General features: G+C 45.1%; 1 protein-coding gene across 1 annotated transcript; it reads right to left on the reverse strand.

Moving 5' to 3' along the window:
* Positions 1-21: 21 nt before the first annotated feature.
* Positions 22-11,041, reverse strand: NDUFC2 (NADH:ubiquinone oxidoreductase subunit C2). Its single transcript, XM_023209326.1, has 3 exons — positions 10,404-11,041; positions 3,608-3,751; positions 22-375 (listed from the first exon to the last, which is right to left on the reverse strand). Exons 1-3 carry the CDS (start codon positions 10,567-10,569, stop codon positions 326-328), a joined length of 360 nt encoding a protein of 119 aa, XP_023065094.1. The 5' UTR covers positions 10,570-11,041; the 3' UTR covers positions 22-325.
* Between the last annotated feature and the right edge of the window lie 587 nt (positions 11,042-11,628).

Raw genomic sequence — 11,628 nt, forward strand, 5'->3', positions numbered from 1 at the left:
ATGTAAACAAATGAGCATGGCTGTGTTCCAATAAGACTTTATTGACAGTGGGCCAGATTTGGCCCGTAGGCTGTAGTCTGCTAACTCTAAACTAGAATTCAACCTCATTTTAAAATCTTTCAGATGGGTGAATGGGAACTGACCATTCTCTGATGAACTATTTTTCTTACAACAATAAAAAGAGTCAGAGTATTCATGGTAACTATTTTAATTACAAGGTGTCAACACACAGATAAGCATAAGCTTCAACTCTCATTAGAAACATGTTCCATCAAATTCAGAAACAGCAGGTATCAGTGAAACTGGAGCAAGCATTTTGAAGACTTTAACGTACTGGATGGAATTTTTCAAAAATTTCAGCATATGTTTTCTTCTCTATAAAAGGAAAGATCATAAAAGATTTATTTTAAAAATGTTTTAAAAATTGTATTTCCTAAAGGAAAATTAACACTCAGTAATCTTACTGATTGAAATTCTGCTGTGGTCTGAATGTTCATGCCCCACCAAAATTCATAAGTTGAAATGTAACCCCCAAGATGATGATATTACGAGGTTAGGACTTTGGGAGGTGATTAGGTCACAAAGGCTCTATCCTCATGAGTGGGATCGGCTTAGGGGACCTTGTTTGCCTCTTCTACCATGTGAGGACACAGCAAGATGGCATCATCTATGAAGCACAGAGTGGGCCCTTAGCAGACACCAGCTGTGCTGGTACCCTGATCTTGGACTTCCCAGCCCTCCAGAATTGCAAGCAATAAATTTCTATTATTTATATATTACCCAGTCTATTCTGCAATTATACAGGTGGTAAGGAAAACAAAGTTAAAAAACATTTCTTTAATTATCCAGTTTAAGGCATTTTGTTATAGTAGGCCAAATGGACTAAGACAAACCCCTAAGAATTTCCTTATTTTCTTGTCCTCGACTATGGCTTGGTAATCACTGAAGGATTTCCTTTCATTGAATGAAGAATAATTTTGGAGGAATCTGTGATGACAACCAAATGGCTGCCAAGAGGGACAAGGTGCTGCCAGGAATAACATGACTGAAGAGGTGAAGGAAGAAATAAACACAGAAGGGCACAGGTCAGCTAGGAGAGGCCAGCAGCCAATGTGGTCAAGCTCTCCGGGCTCCCACTGTCCGTGCATGAGGCTCTTGGCACAACTGCCAGTAATCTGCAGCTCAGAAACAGAATGAGCCCTGCAGCTATACACACTCCTGCAGACACAGTGAACTCATGGAACTATGTCTAAGCAAAGAGCCAGAGGTCTGGGACTGAAGACTGCTCAGTCACTGGGTGTCACTCCTAGTAGTCAATATATCCAAGATAACTTCCAACTCTAACATTTAATGGTTCTGAGTATTATGCATTCCCGATACATCCACTATTCATGCTTTGTGCTAGTCTTTAAGCTCTTCTTTGGCAAAAAATGAAGATGTATCTTTCTGATCCACCATAAATATCATATATATGACTGAAGGCTGTGGGAAAATTAAAGAGTAATAAAATTTTAGAGCTAAATAAGACCTTAGAGATCAGTCTAATGAAATTTAAATGTTTTATATCACACATTTACATTAATAGGAAAATCTTTTTTTTTTTGAGACAGGGTCTCGCTCTGTCACCTAGGCTGGAATGCAGTGGTGTGATCACAGCTCACAGCACCTTGACCTCCCAGGCTCAAGTAATCCTCCTGCCTCAGCCTCCCAAGTAGCTGGGACTATACGCATGTGCCACCACACCCAGCTAATTTTTAAGTTTTCTGTAGGGATGAGGTCTCATTATGTTGCTGAGACTGGGGAAAATCTATTTATATGTTTACAAGTTCAAATTTTTTCTTTCTTTTTTTTTTTTTATTATACTTTAAGTTCTAGGGTACATGTGCATAACGTGCAGGTTTGTTACATATGTATACTTGTGCCATGTTGGTGTGCTGCACCCATCAACTCGTCAGCACCCATCAACTCGTCATTTACATCAGGTATAACTCCCAATGCAATCCCTCCCCCCTGCCCCCTCCCCGTGATAGGCCCCGGTGTGTGATGTTCCCCTTCCCGAGTCCAAGTGATCTCATTGTTCAGTTCCCACCTATGAGTGAGAACATGCGGTGTTTGGTTTTCTCAAATGTTTTCTATACTCATTCATTTACACATTTAATAAGGTCATGTGTGCCAAACCCCTGGGGAGACAAAAAAAAAGTCCTAGTAAGTTAAACTCCCAGCCTACAGAAACTCATATATGTGCACGTGTTGTGTGTAAAACACAGGTGAGAAAAGTTATATTACAACTACTAATAGATTCATAGCAGAATAGAGATAGAGCACACTGAGGGAACGCCTGACTGTAGCTCGGTGAAAGCTTCACTGAGATAATGAAAGCAGAAATTTGCTAGGTGGATGGGGTGGAAACAGGGGCAAGAGGAAGAATAACATAGTAGGAAGAAAGCAATATAGGGCAGGCTCGGGACAAAGCATTTCACCAGGCAAATGATGAGTGATGAGGAATGAGGAAGTGTTCCATACGGTTCATATCCACTACTATGCATAAATGCCTGCTATGTGTAGGCTCTATGCGAGAGGCTGGGAAACAAAGACAAAGCTACAATCCATGAAGAACACAGACGTGTATATCATATGGTAGATAAGAATGTGGGTAAAGTGTTTGTACCAGAGGACAGGCAATTAGCTAAGCTGGAGGAAACGAGCCATCCTAAGGAGTCTGGATTTCATCCACTAGGCAATGGATGACTTATTTTAATTTAATTTAATTTAATTTAATTTAATTTAATTTAATTTAATTTAATTTAAGTTTTTGAGACAGAGTCTTGCTGTGACGCCCAGGCTGGAGTGCAATGGAGCGATCTCAGCTCACTGAAACCTCCGCCTCCCAGGTTCAAGCAATTCTCCTGCCTCAGCTTCCCAAGTAGCTGAGATTACAGGCACGCGCCATCATGGCTGGGTACTTTTTGTATTTCTAGTAGAGACGGGGTTTCACCATGTTGGCCAGGCTGGTCTCAAGTTCCTGACCGCAGGTGATCCGCCCCCCTCGGCCTCCCAAAGTGCTGGAATTACAGGTGTGAGCCACTGCGCCCAGCCGGAAAACTATTTTAAACAGATGTGATCAGATTTGCTGTCACTGGAAATAAGACCAAAGCAAGTGGTGAGTTAACAGGCAAGTGCAATAGTCCGAGCAAGAGATTATCAAGGCCTGAACCAGGGAGAGGAGAGTTCAAAGTTGAGAAATATTTAGGAAGTAGAACTGATAAGACCTGATGATTAATGGGAAGTGAAAGAGAAAGACTTGATAATTCTCAGGCTTCTGGCTTGAGTGTCCAGGTGGACAGTACTGCCATTCCCTGAAGCAGGACACAGAGAAGCGGGAGGTTTGGGAAGGCAGAGGGGACATGAGTTTTGTTTGCTGTCCAAAGGAGACAGAGGTAGTCAGGCAAAAACTGGATATATTAATTCAAGAGAATTTTGGTCTATAGACTAAGATGTGGGAGTCAACAGAATTTAGAAGGTACCTAAAGCCACAGACATGGATAAGATTAACCAGGGAAAATAATAATACAGTAAACACAGATTCTCTAAAATTAACTTGAAATACCTTTTTCAGGAAAATCCTCTGGATGTAATTTCATATATCCAAACATTTCATGGTTCCTCACAGCATACATGTAGTCTTCACGTTTTACAAGATAATATCCAACAAAAAAAAAGGCCGTAATATATAGAAGGTGGCGATGCAAACCTGAAATTCAAATGACAAATCCCAAAGAAAGCAAAAATTAGTCAATATGTATTAAGAGTTACATTGTTGGCTGGACACAGTGGCTCACACCTGTAATCCCAGCACTTTGGGAGGCCGAGACGGGTGGATCACCTGAGGTCAGGAGTTCGAGACCAGCCTGGCAAACATGGTGAAACCCTGTCTCTATTAAAAATATAAAATTTGGCTGGGGGTGGTGGCGGGTGCCTGTAGTCCCAGCTACTTGGGAGGCTGAGGCAGGAGAATCATTGGAACCTGGGAGGCAGAGGTTGCAGTGAGCTGAGATTGCACCACTGCACTTCAGCCTGGGAGACAAAGCGCCCGGCCTGTTATGGCATTTATTAAAAAAATAAAAATAAAAAAAGCACTGGGCTCGGTGGCTCATGCCTGTAATCCCAACACTTTGGGAGGCTGAGGCAGGTGGATCGCCTGAGGTCAGGAGTTCAAGACCAGTTCACATGGTGAAACCCTGTCTCTACTAAAAATACAAAAATCAGCCAGACGGGGTGGTAGGTGCCTGTAATCCCAAATACTCAGGTGGCTGAGGCAGGAGAATCATTAGAACCCGGGAGGCAGAGGTTGCAGTGAGCCGAGATCGCCCCACTGCACTCTAGCCTGGGGGACGGAGTGAGGCTCTGTCTCAAAAAACAAAAAACAAACAAACAAAAAAAGGTATTCTGAACAAACAGCCTTGATCCTCGACAGGGTCTAGCTCTGTTGCCCAGGCTGGAACGCAGTGGCACAATCACACCTTACTGAGCCTCCTAGGCTCAAGCAATCCTCTCACCTCAGCTTCCCAAGTAGCTGGGACCAAAAGCGTGAACCACCATGCCCATTTTTTTTAAGAGGGGTCTTGCTATGTTTCCCAGACTGGTCTTGAACTCCTGGGCTCAAGCGATCCCCCTGCCTCGGCCTCCCAAACTGTTGGGATTACAGGAATGAGCCACCACACTCAGCCCACATTATCACTTCTTTAAAGGTTAGCAAATCTAAAATATTACATGTAATGTATATTTTAGCATATAGCACTTAATATTTATTTAATAAATGAATGAACAGCCTTGGGTAATTCAATTTACTACCTCTAAAACCACAGACAAGACCTACCCTGGCTGGGCGTGGTGGCTCACACCTGTAATCCAGCACTTTGGAAGGCTGAGGAGGGTGGATCACCTGAGGTCAGGAGTTCAAGACCAGCCTGGCCAACACAGTGAAAACCCGTCACTACTAAAAATACAAAAATTAGCCGGGCGTGGTAGCACACACCTGTAGTACCAGCTACTCAGGAGGCTGAGGCTGGAGAATCGCTTGAACCTGGGAGGTGGAGAATGCAGTGAGCCAAGATGGTACCACTGAACTCTAGCCTGGGCAACAGAATGAGACTCTGTCTCAAAAAAAAAAAAAAAAAAAAAAGACCTATCCTATCTTTCTCATAGTAGTAGCGTATAAAACAAGACATATGCATGTAAAAGTATTTTGGAAAATGTATAAAACAATAAAAATGAAAAATATTCCTATGTTCTAGAACTGGACAGAGCACTCTCTCTTACCCCAAACAGCCACTGCTTTCCCTAATGGGCTACCCGCCATATAGCAAACCAAAGAGTGCATGTTCTCCCATGTGCCATCGGACTACAGAGACACACAGAACCAGACTCTCTCTACGCTGACCCATGTTCCTCACAGAAAAACTCCGTAAGTGTTTGAGATGATGATGTCAGCTTCCCAGCCCTAAAGGCATGGCTTGGCCTCTTCCCAAGGCCCCGTTTTCCTAACCTCTCTCCTCATTCTCTCTGAGTGGTCTACCTCTCACTACTCGCACACCCCGTTACAATCATCTTCCCATTCTTTACTCGGTGAGTCTAACCCCGGCAGCTATTGTGCTCTTTGCAGAACATCATAAATTACTGATATATTAAACTAGAGATCAATAAATATTTAATTTTGTGGGCTAGACTTAGAATGCCAACTGACTCTAAATTTAGGGCACATTAAGTGGTAACCAGCAAGAAGGTTAAGTTTAAAAAAACAGATGATGAGAAAAACTTATAAAAAAATTCTATTTATTGATAGTACAGTAGGGTGACTACAGTTAACAATAATTTGTTGTATAGTTCAAAATTGCTGGAGGAGAGGAATTTGAATGTTCCCAACATAAAGAAGGGGTGAATGTTTGGGGTGATGAATGGCCCGTTTGCCCCAGTTTCAACATTACACATTGTATGCATGTATCAAAATACCACATGTACCCCCCAAATATGTACAACTTATTTTTAAAGTCTTATTCTTAAAAAATTCTTTTTAACATTTCCTGCTAATTTGAAAAAGAGCTACACAATTTTATTTCATTGATAGAAATTCATTATTATGAGACATATTCATTATTATGAGACAGAATCTTGCTCTGTCACTTAGGCTGGAATACAGAGGCATGATCACACTCACTGCAGCCTCTACCTCCCAGGTTCGAGTGATCCTCTTACTTCAGCCTCCCAGGTAGCTGGGATCACAGGTGCATGCCACCATGTCCAGATAGCTTTAAAAAATTTCTTTTGTAGAGAAAAAGTTTTCCTATGTTGCCCAGGCTGGTCTTGAAACCAAGCAATCCTCCCATCTCAGCCTTCCAAAGTGTTGGGATTACAGGTGTGAGCCACGGTGTCCAGCCAGAATATCCCATTACTCACAGAATGCCAGGTACTCTCCAGGGCTGCAGTTTGAAAATCTACCATATCTCTTTCACCACACCTCCAACTCTCTTAGAAACAACATTTATGTGATATACACCTTCACCCTACATGCACAAACTTGTACCACAATTTGTCTTTTTAATGGATATGGCCATCTAGTCTGTAAACCTTTGGAGGATTGGGACCATGTTTTATATTCCTTGTAATCTGCATATAGTTATTCACTCAATACTACTTTTTTTTTTTTTTTTTAGACAGAGTCTCAGTCTGTCGCCCAGGCTGGAGTGCAATGGCGCAATCTCGGCTCACTGCAATCTCCGCCTCCCAGGTTCAAGCAATTCTCCAGCCTCAGCCTCCCGAGTAGCTGGGATTACTGGCATGTGCCACCACGCCTGGCTAATTTTGGGGTTTCACCATATTGGTCAGGCTGGTCTTGAACTCTTGACCTCAGGTGATCCACCTGCCTCAGCCTCCCGAAGTACTGGGATTACAGGCATGAGCCACTACATCTGGCCTCACTCAATACTTATTGAACACCTACTATAGATATCAGACACTGACCTAGATAAATACAATATGCATTCAGTAAATGCTGCTGAGGACAACCATTTCAATAAAGTCCTAGGATCTAAATCTTCCAAAGCAATTTAGGGAAGCTCTGGGAGCTCAGGAAGTCTGATCCCTACTCCTGGGCTAAGCAGTTTATATTCATTATCTCATCTAGTCCTGAGATAGGGAACTTCCCCAGAATCAAATGACTAGTGGGGTGGAGGTGGTGTCAAACCCCAAAGCATATGCTCTTAACTGCTGTACTCTTCTGTCTCCCAGAAAGGCACAAACTGCTAAACTAACAACAATGAGATTAAGTGGTGCATACGTCACATTTCAGTCAACCTTTACCTCCTCTACAGCATTCTCCCTCCCATCTGTATCTCCTTTGTGCTCCTAAAGTGCTTTCTGCTCACCCACCTCTATCAAAACATGTATCTATCATACCAAGATCAGCAACAGACTGTTTGTCTCCTTGATTTCACTAGGAGCTCCATAGGGCACATAACAGAGAAACAGTTCAATAAGGCCAGGCACAGTGGCTCGCACCTATAACCCCAGCACTCTGGGAGGCTGAGGTGGCAGGATCACTTGAGGCCAGAAGTTTGAGACCAGTCTGGCCAAGATGGCAAGACCCCATCTCTACAAAAAATTTAAAAATTGGCCAGGCCTGGTGGTACGCACCTGTAGTCCCAGCTACTCAGAAGGCTAAGATAGGAGGATCGCCTGAGCCCAGAGGTCGAGGCTGCAGTGACCCATGATTGCACTACTGCCCTCTACCCTGGGTGACAAGTGAGATCCTGTCTCAAAAAAAAAAAAGGGGGGGGTTCAGTAAATGAACAAATTACAAATATATGGTAAACTGTTTCCATAACAAGAGCTAAGGAAGGGGAACTCTGTCCAGCACTTTTTACATGTCAGACATTTTACCTATAGAATCTCACTCAATTCTCACAACAAATATGCAAAAATTAATTATTCTTTTTTTTTTTTTTTTTTTTGAGACGGAGTCTCGCTCTGTCGCCCAGGCTGGAGTGCAGTGGCCTGATCTCAGCTCACTGCAAGCTCTGCCTCCCGGGTTCACGCCATTCTCCTGCCTCAGCCTCCCGAGTAGCTGGGACTACAGGCGCCCGCCAACACGCCCGGCTAATTTTTTTTGTATTTTAGTAGAGACGGGGTTTCACCGTGTTAGCCAGGATGGTCTCGATCTCCTGACCTCGTGATCCGCCCGTCTCGGCCTCCCAAAGTGCTGGGATTACAGGCTTGAGCCACCGCGCCCGGCCCAAAAATTAATTATTCTTATTTTACAGATGAGGAAACTTTGGCTCTGATCGACCTGACCATGTAACTTGCCCAAACTGACACAGCTGGAAAGCAGTAGAGCAAGTCTGTTTATTTATTTATTTATTGGAGACAAGGTCTCAACTTTGTTGCCCAGACTGTAGTGCAGTGGTGCAATCACGGCTTGCTGCAGCCTCAACTTCCTAGGCTCAAGTGATTCTCCTCCCTTAGCTTCCTGAGTACCTAGGACTACAAGTGCACATCACCATGCCTAGCTAATTTCTTACATTTTTTGTAGAGACAGGGTCTCACTATGTTGCCCAGGCTGGTCTTGAACTCCTGGCCTCAAGAGATCTTCCTGCCTTGGTCTCCCAAAGTGCTGATATTACAGGTGTGAACCACTGTGCCTGTGCCTGGTGAGCAAGTCTGTTTAGTTCCAAAGTGGCGCTCTTTTCATTATACCAAGTGACAGTCTTGGGCAACTGTGAAGTGGTGATGAAAAGGGAAAGCCTCGAGTCCTCAGAGGCATAAATGGACAAAGATCACTCCTTTCTGAAGTGAGGAGTCATGTCCAAGGGAGATAGGATTTCAATACTGTTTGAGCACTGGAAATGCTGGGATTTGATGGGCTGCAAGCTGACCTTCAGGCATGACATACAGCTGTAAGAAGGCAAAAGATGTACAAGTGTGGTGACTCCTAATTGCCTGAACCATTGCCTGAGCTTTTTTCCTGATTGTGCTTCTTGGCTCCAATCAATGCCTCACATTGCTGACAAAGATGACTTTTCAAAATACAGAGCTCATCACTGCACCCCTGCAGCTCTCAAAAGCTTACAAAGTTCCTGGCTGGCTAGAAAATAAATTGCCAAGCTGTGCTAAAATCTCCCTTGTAGTTTTATTACTCTAAACCTGAACACTCACTCAATCATTAAACAGCCTCCATTCAGAGGTCCTTGTCCCCAGTGGCTCCCACTAGCCCCATGGGCCTAGAAAGCTGTCTCTCAGTCCTGCCTGATAATCAAAGTTAACTTCAAAGACCCCTCTTCCAAAGTTCCTCTCCTCTTTTCCCTCTGGAAATCCATAGAGCTTAGCAAAGCTACTGTGGTGGTTATTATCAGAATAGTCAGTGTCTCTGATGGGATTACAGCACACTGGTTTAGAGCCTCCTATTCAAACAGTGGTCCTCAGATCAGCAGCAGTTTGAGCACTTGCTAGTAACATCAAGTTCCTCCCCAGATCTCATGAATCAGAATCCGCATTTTTTTTTTTTTTTTTTTTTTTTTTTGAGACAGGGTCTCACTTTGTTGCCCAGGCTGGGGTGCAATGGAGCAATCTCGGGTTACTGCAACCTCTGCCTTCCAGGCTCAAACGACCCTCCTGCCTCAGCCTCCCTCAGCCTGGGACCACAAGCATGCACCACCACGCCCGGCTAACTTTTTTAGTTCTTTGTAGAGACTGGCTTTCGCCCTGTTGCCGAGGCTGGTATCTAGTTCCTGAGCTCAAGCGATCCGCCCGCCACGGCCTCCCAAGGCACTGGGATTACAGGTGTGAGCCACCGCGCCCAGTCCAGAATCCGATTTTAACACGACACCTATGCTATTCGTATGCACATTAAGTTTGAGAAGCACCGGTGTCCCATATCCATTCAGAGGTCAAAAAAAAAAAAAAGCTCTGCTACTTAATAGCCTTATGACCTTGGGCAAGCTGCTGTTAACCTGTTAGGCTCGGTTTCCTCGTTGTGAATAATACATCCCTAATAAAGTGTTTTAAGGCCTAAATGCTATCAATAATGCCCATAGTGTGAGTAGTGCGTGGCATGGAGCCACCGCTCATTTGTGCACACAGTACAACACGAACTCAGAAGAGTAGTCCCGGGTCCTTCACAGTCTCAGTTCGGGCTTCACTGCACCTCAATTTCTTCAAGTGCCAAATGACACACTGGCTCTGCTCGATTCTAAAGAGCTAACGGGGCGCGGACCGCCCAGGAAGGCGAGCTGGGGTCAGCCAGGCAACAAGGCACGGAAAAGCAGAGCACCTCAGGAGGGCCTACGGCGGGGCAGGTCTGCAGCCCTGCGGTCCCCTCTCCTCCCAGCCGATCCCGCCCGCGCAGCACTCACCAGCCGACACGACCGGCCTCCGCCGGATCACGTTATCAACCAGGCCACTGCAGTATCCCAAGAAGCCGATGTAGAGAAGCCGCGGGTCGGTCAGCTTGGGCGGGGGCAGGCCCCGGGACTCATCCGGCAGAAACCGTAAGGGCTCTGGGTTCCGCCGTGAGATCATCGTGACGCCGTTCCCACTTGAGGCCTGGTCTCAGACCACGAACTACAAAGAAAACCACCACGACCACTACCCGGGACTAAGGAGTCAACTTTCTCCTCCTCTGCACGCCGGACTCAAGGCCACGGCGCAGCGCGGTGCAGCGCCCAAAAGCTTCCCGGTGCGTGCTGCTGCAGGAACCCTGCAAGCAAAGTTCCGGACTACTAGGTGTCAATTTGCTCGTCCGCCCGCGCTAATTCTCTGGTGGGAGTGGGTTTCACGGGCCTGGTAACGCGTGGTGGAGGGGTACCCCAAACGAGCCAAACTGGGCGAAGTCTAGGAGACACTGATTTTCTTTTCTGCCAACTTCCGCACCCAGAATTGCCTCTCCCTCCCCTGCCCCTTCTAGAAAGATTTATCTTTTCATCCAATGCCCACAAATGAGCATGATGCATAGTTTTGAGAAACGTAATTACTTGAAATTCCATAAAAGCTAGTTTTCGTTTTCTGAGTTTTCAGCCGCTCATTCGCATAGACACATCCTCCAAAGGCTAAAATTAAGGTCTGGTCAGCAACAAAAGAATTTAGAGAAGCCCAGGACTGGATCGTTGTAGTCTTTTCTTGAAATTCAGATTTGGAGGCAGCACCCTAAAATGTTTCACCTCTGGGTCTTCACGTCCTTGCACATGGCTGAGTGAGGAGGTGTTCCCTAAAGGTTTGAGTAATGAGGCCAGGCGCCGTCACTCAGGCCTGTAATCCCATCACTTTAGGAGGTGGAGGCTGGTGGATCACCTGAAGGTCAGGAGTTCAAGACCAGCTTGGCCAACATGGTGAAACCCCATCTCTATGAAAAATACAAAAAATTAGCCGGGCGTCGTGGCAGATGCCTGTAGTCCCAGCTACTCGGAAGGCGGAGGCAGGAGAATGGCGTGAACCCGGGAGGCGGAGCTTGCAGTGAGCCAAGATCAGCCACTGCACTCCAGCCTGGGTGACAGAGCAAGACTCCATCTCAAAAAAAAAAGAAAAAAAAGAAAAAAAAAAAAGGTTTGAGTAATGAAAGAAGGAATTTATAATTCTATTAAG

Source organism: Piliocolobus tephrosceles, chromosome 13, assembly GCF_002776525.5.
Source record: "Piliocolobus tephrosceles isolate RC106 chromosome 13, ASM277652v3, whole genome shotgun sequence".
NCBI classification, from domain to species: domain Eukaryota; kingdom Metazoa; phylum Chordata; class Mammalia; order Primates; family Cercopithecidae; genus Piliocolobus; species Piliocolobus tephrosceles.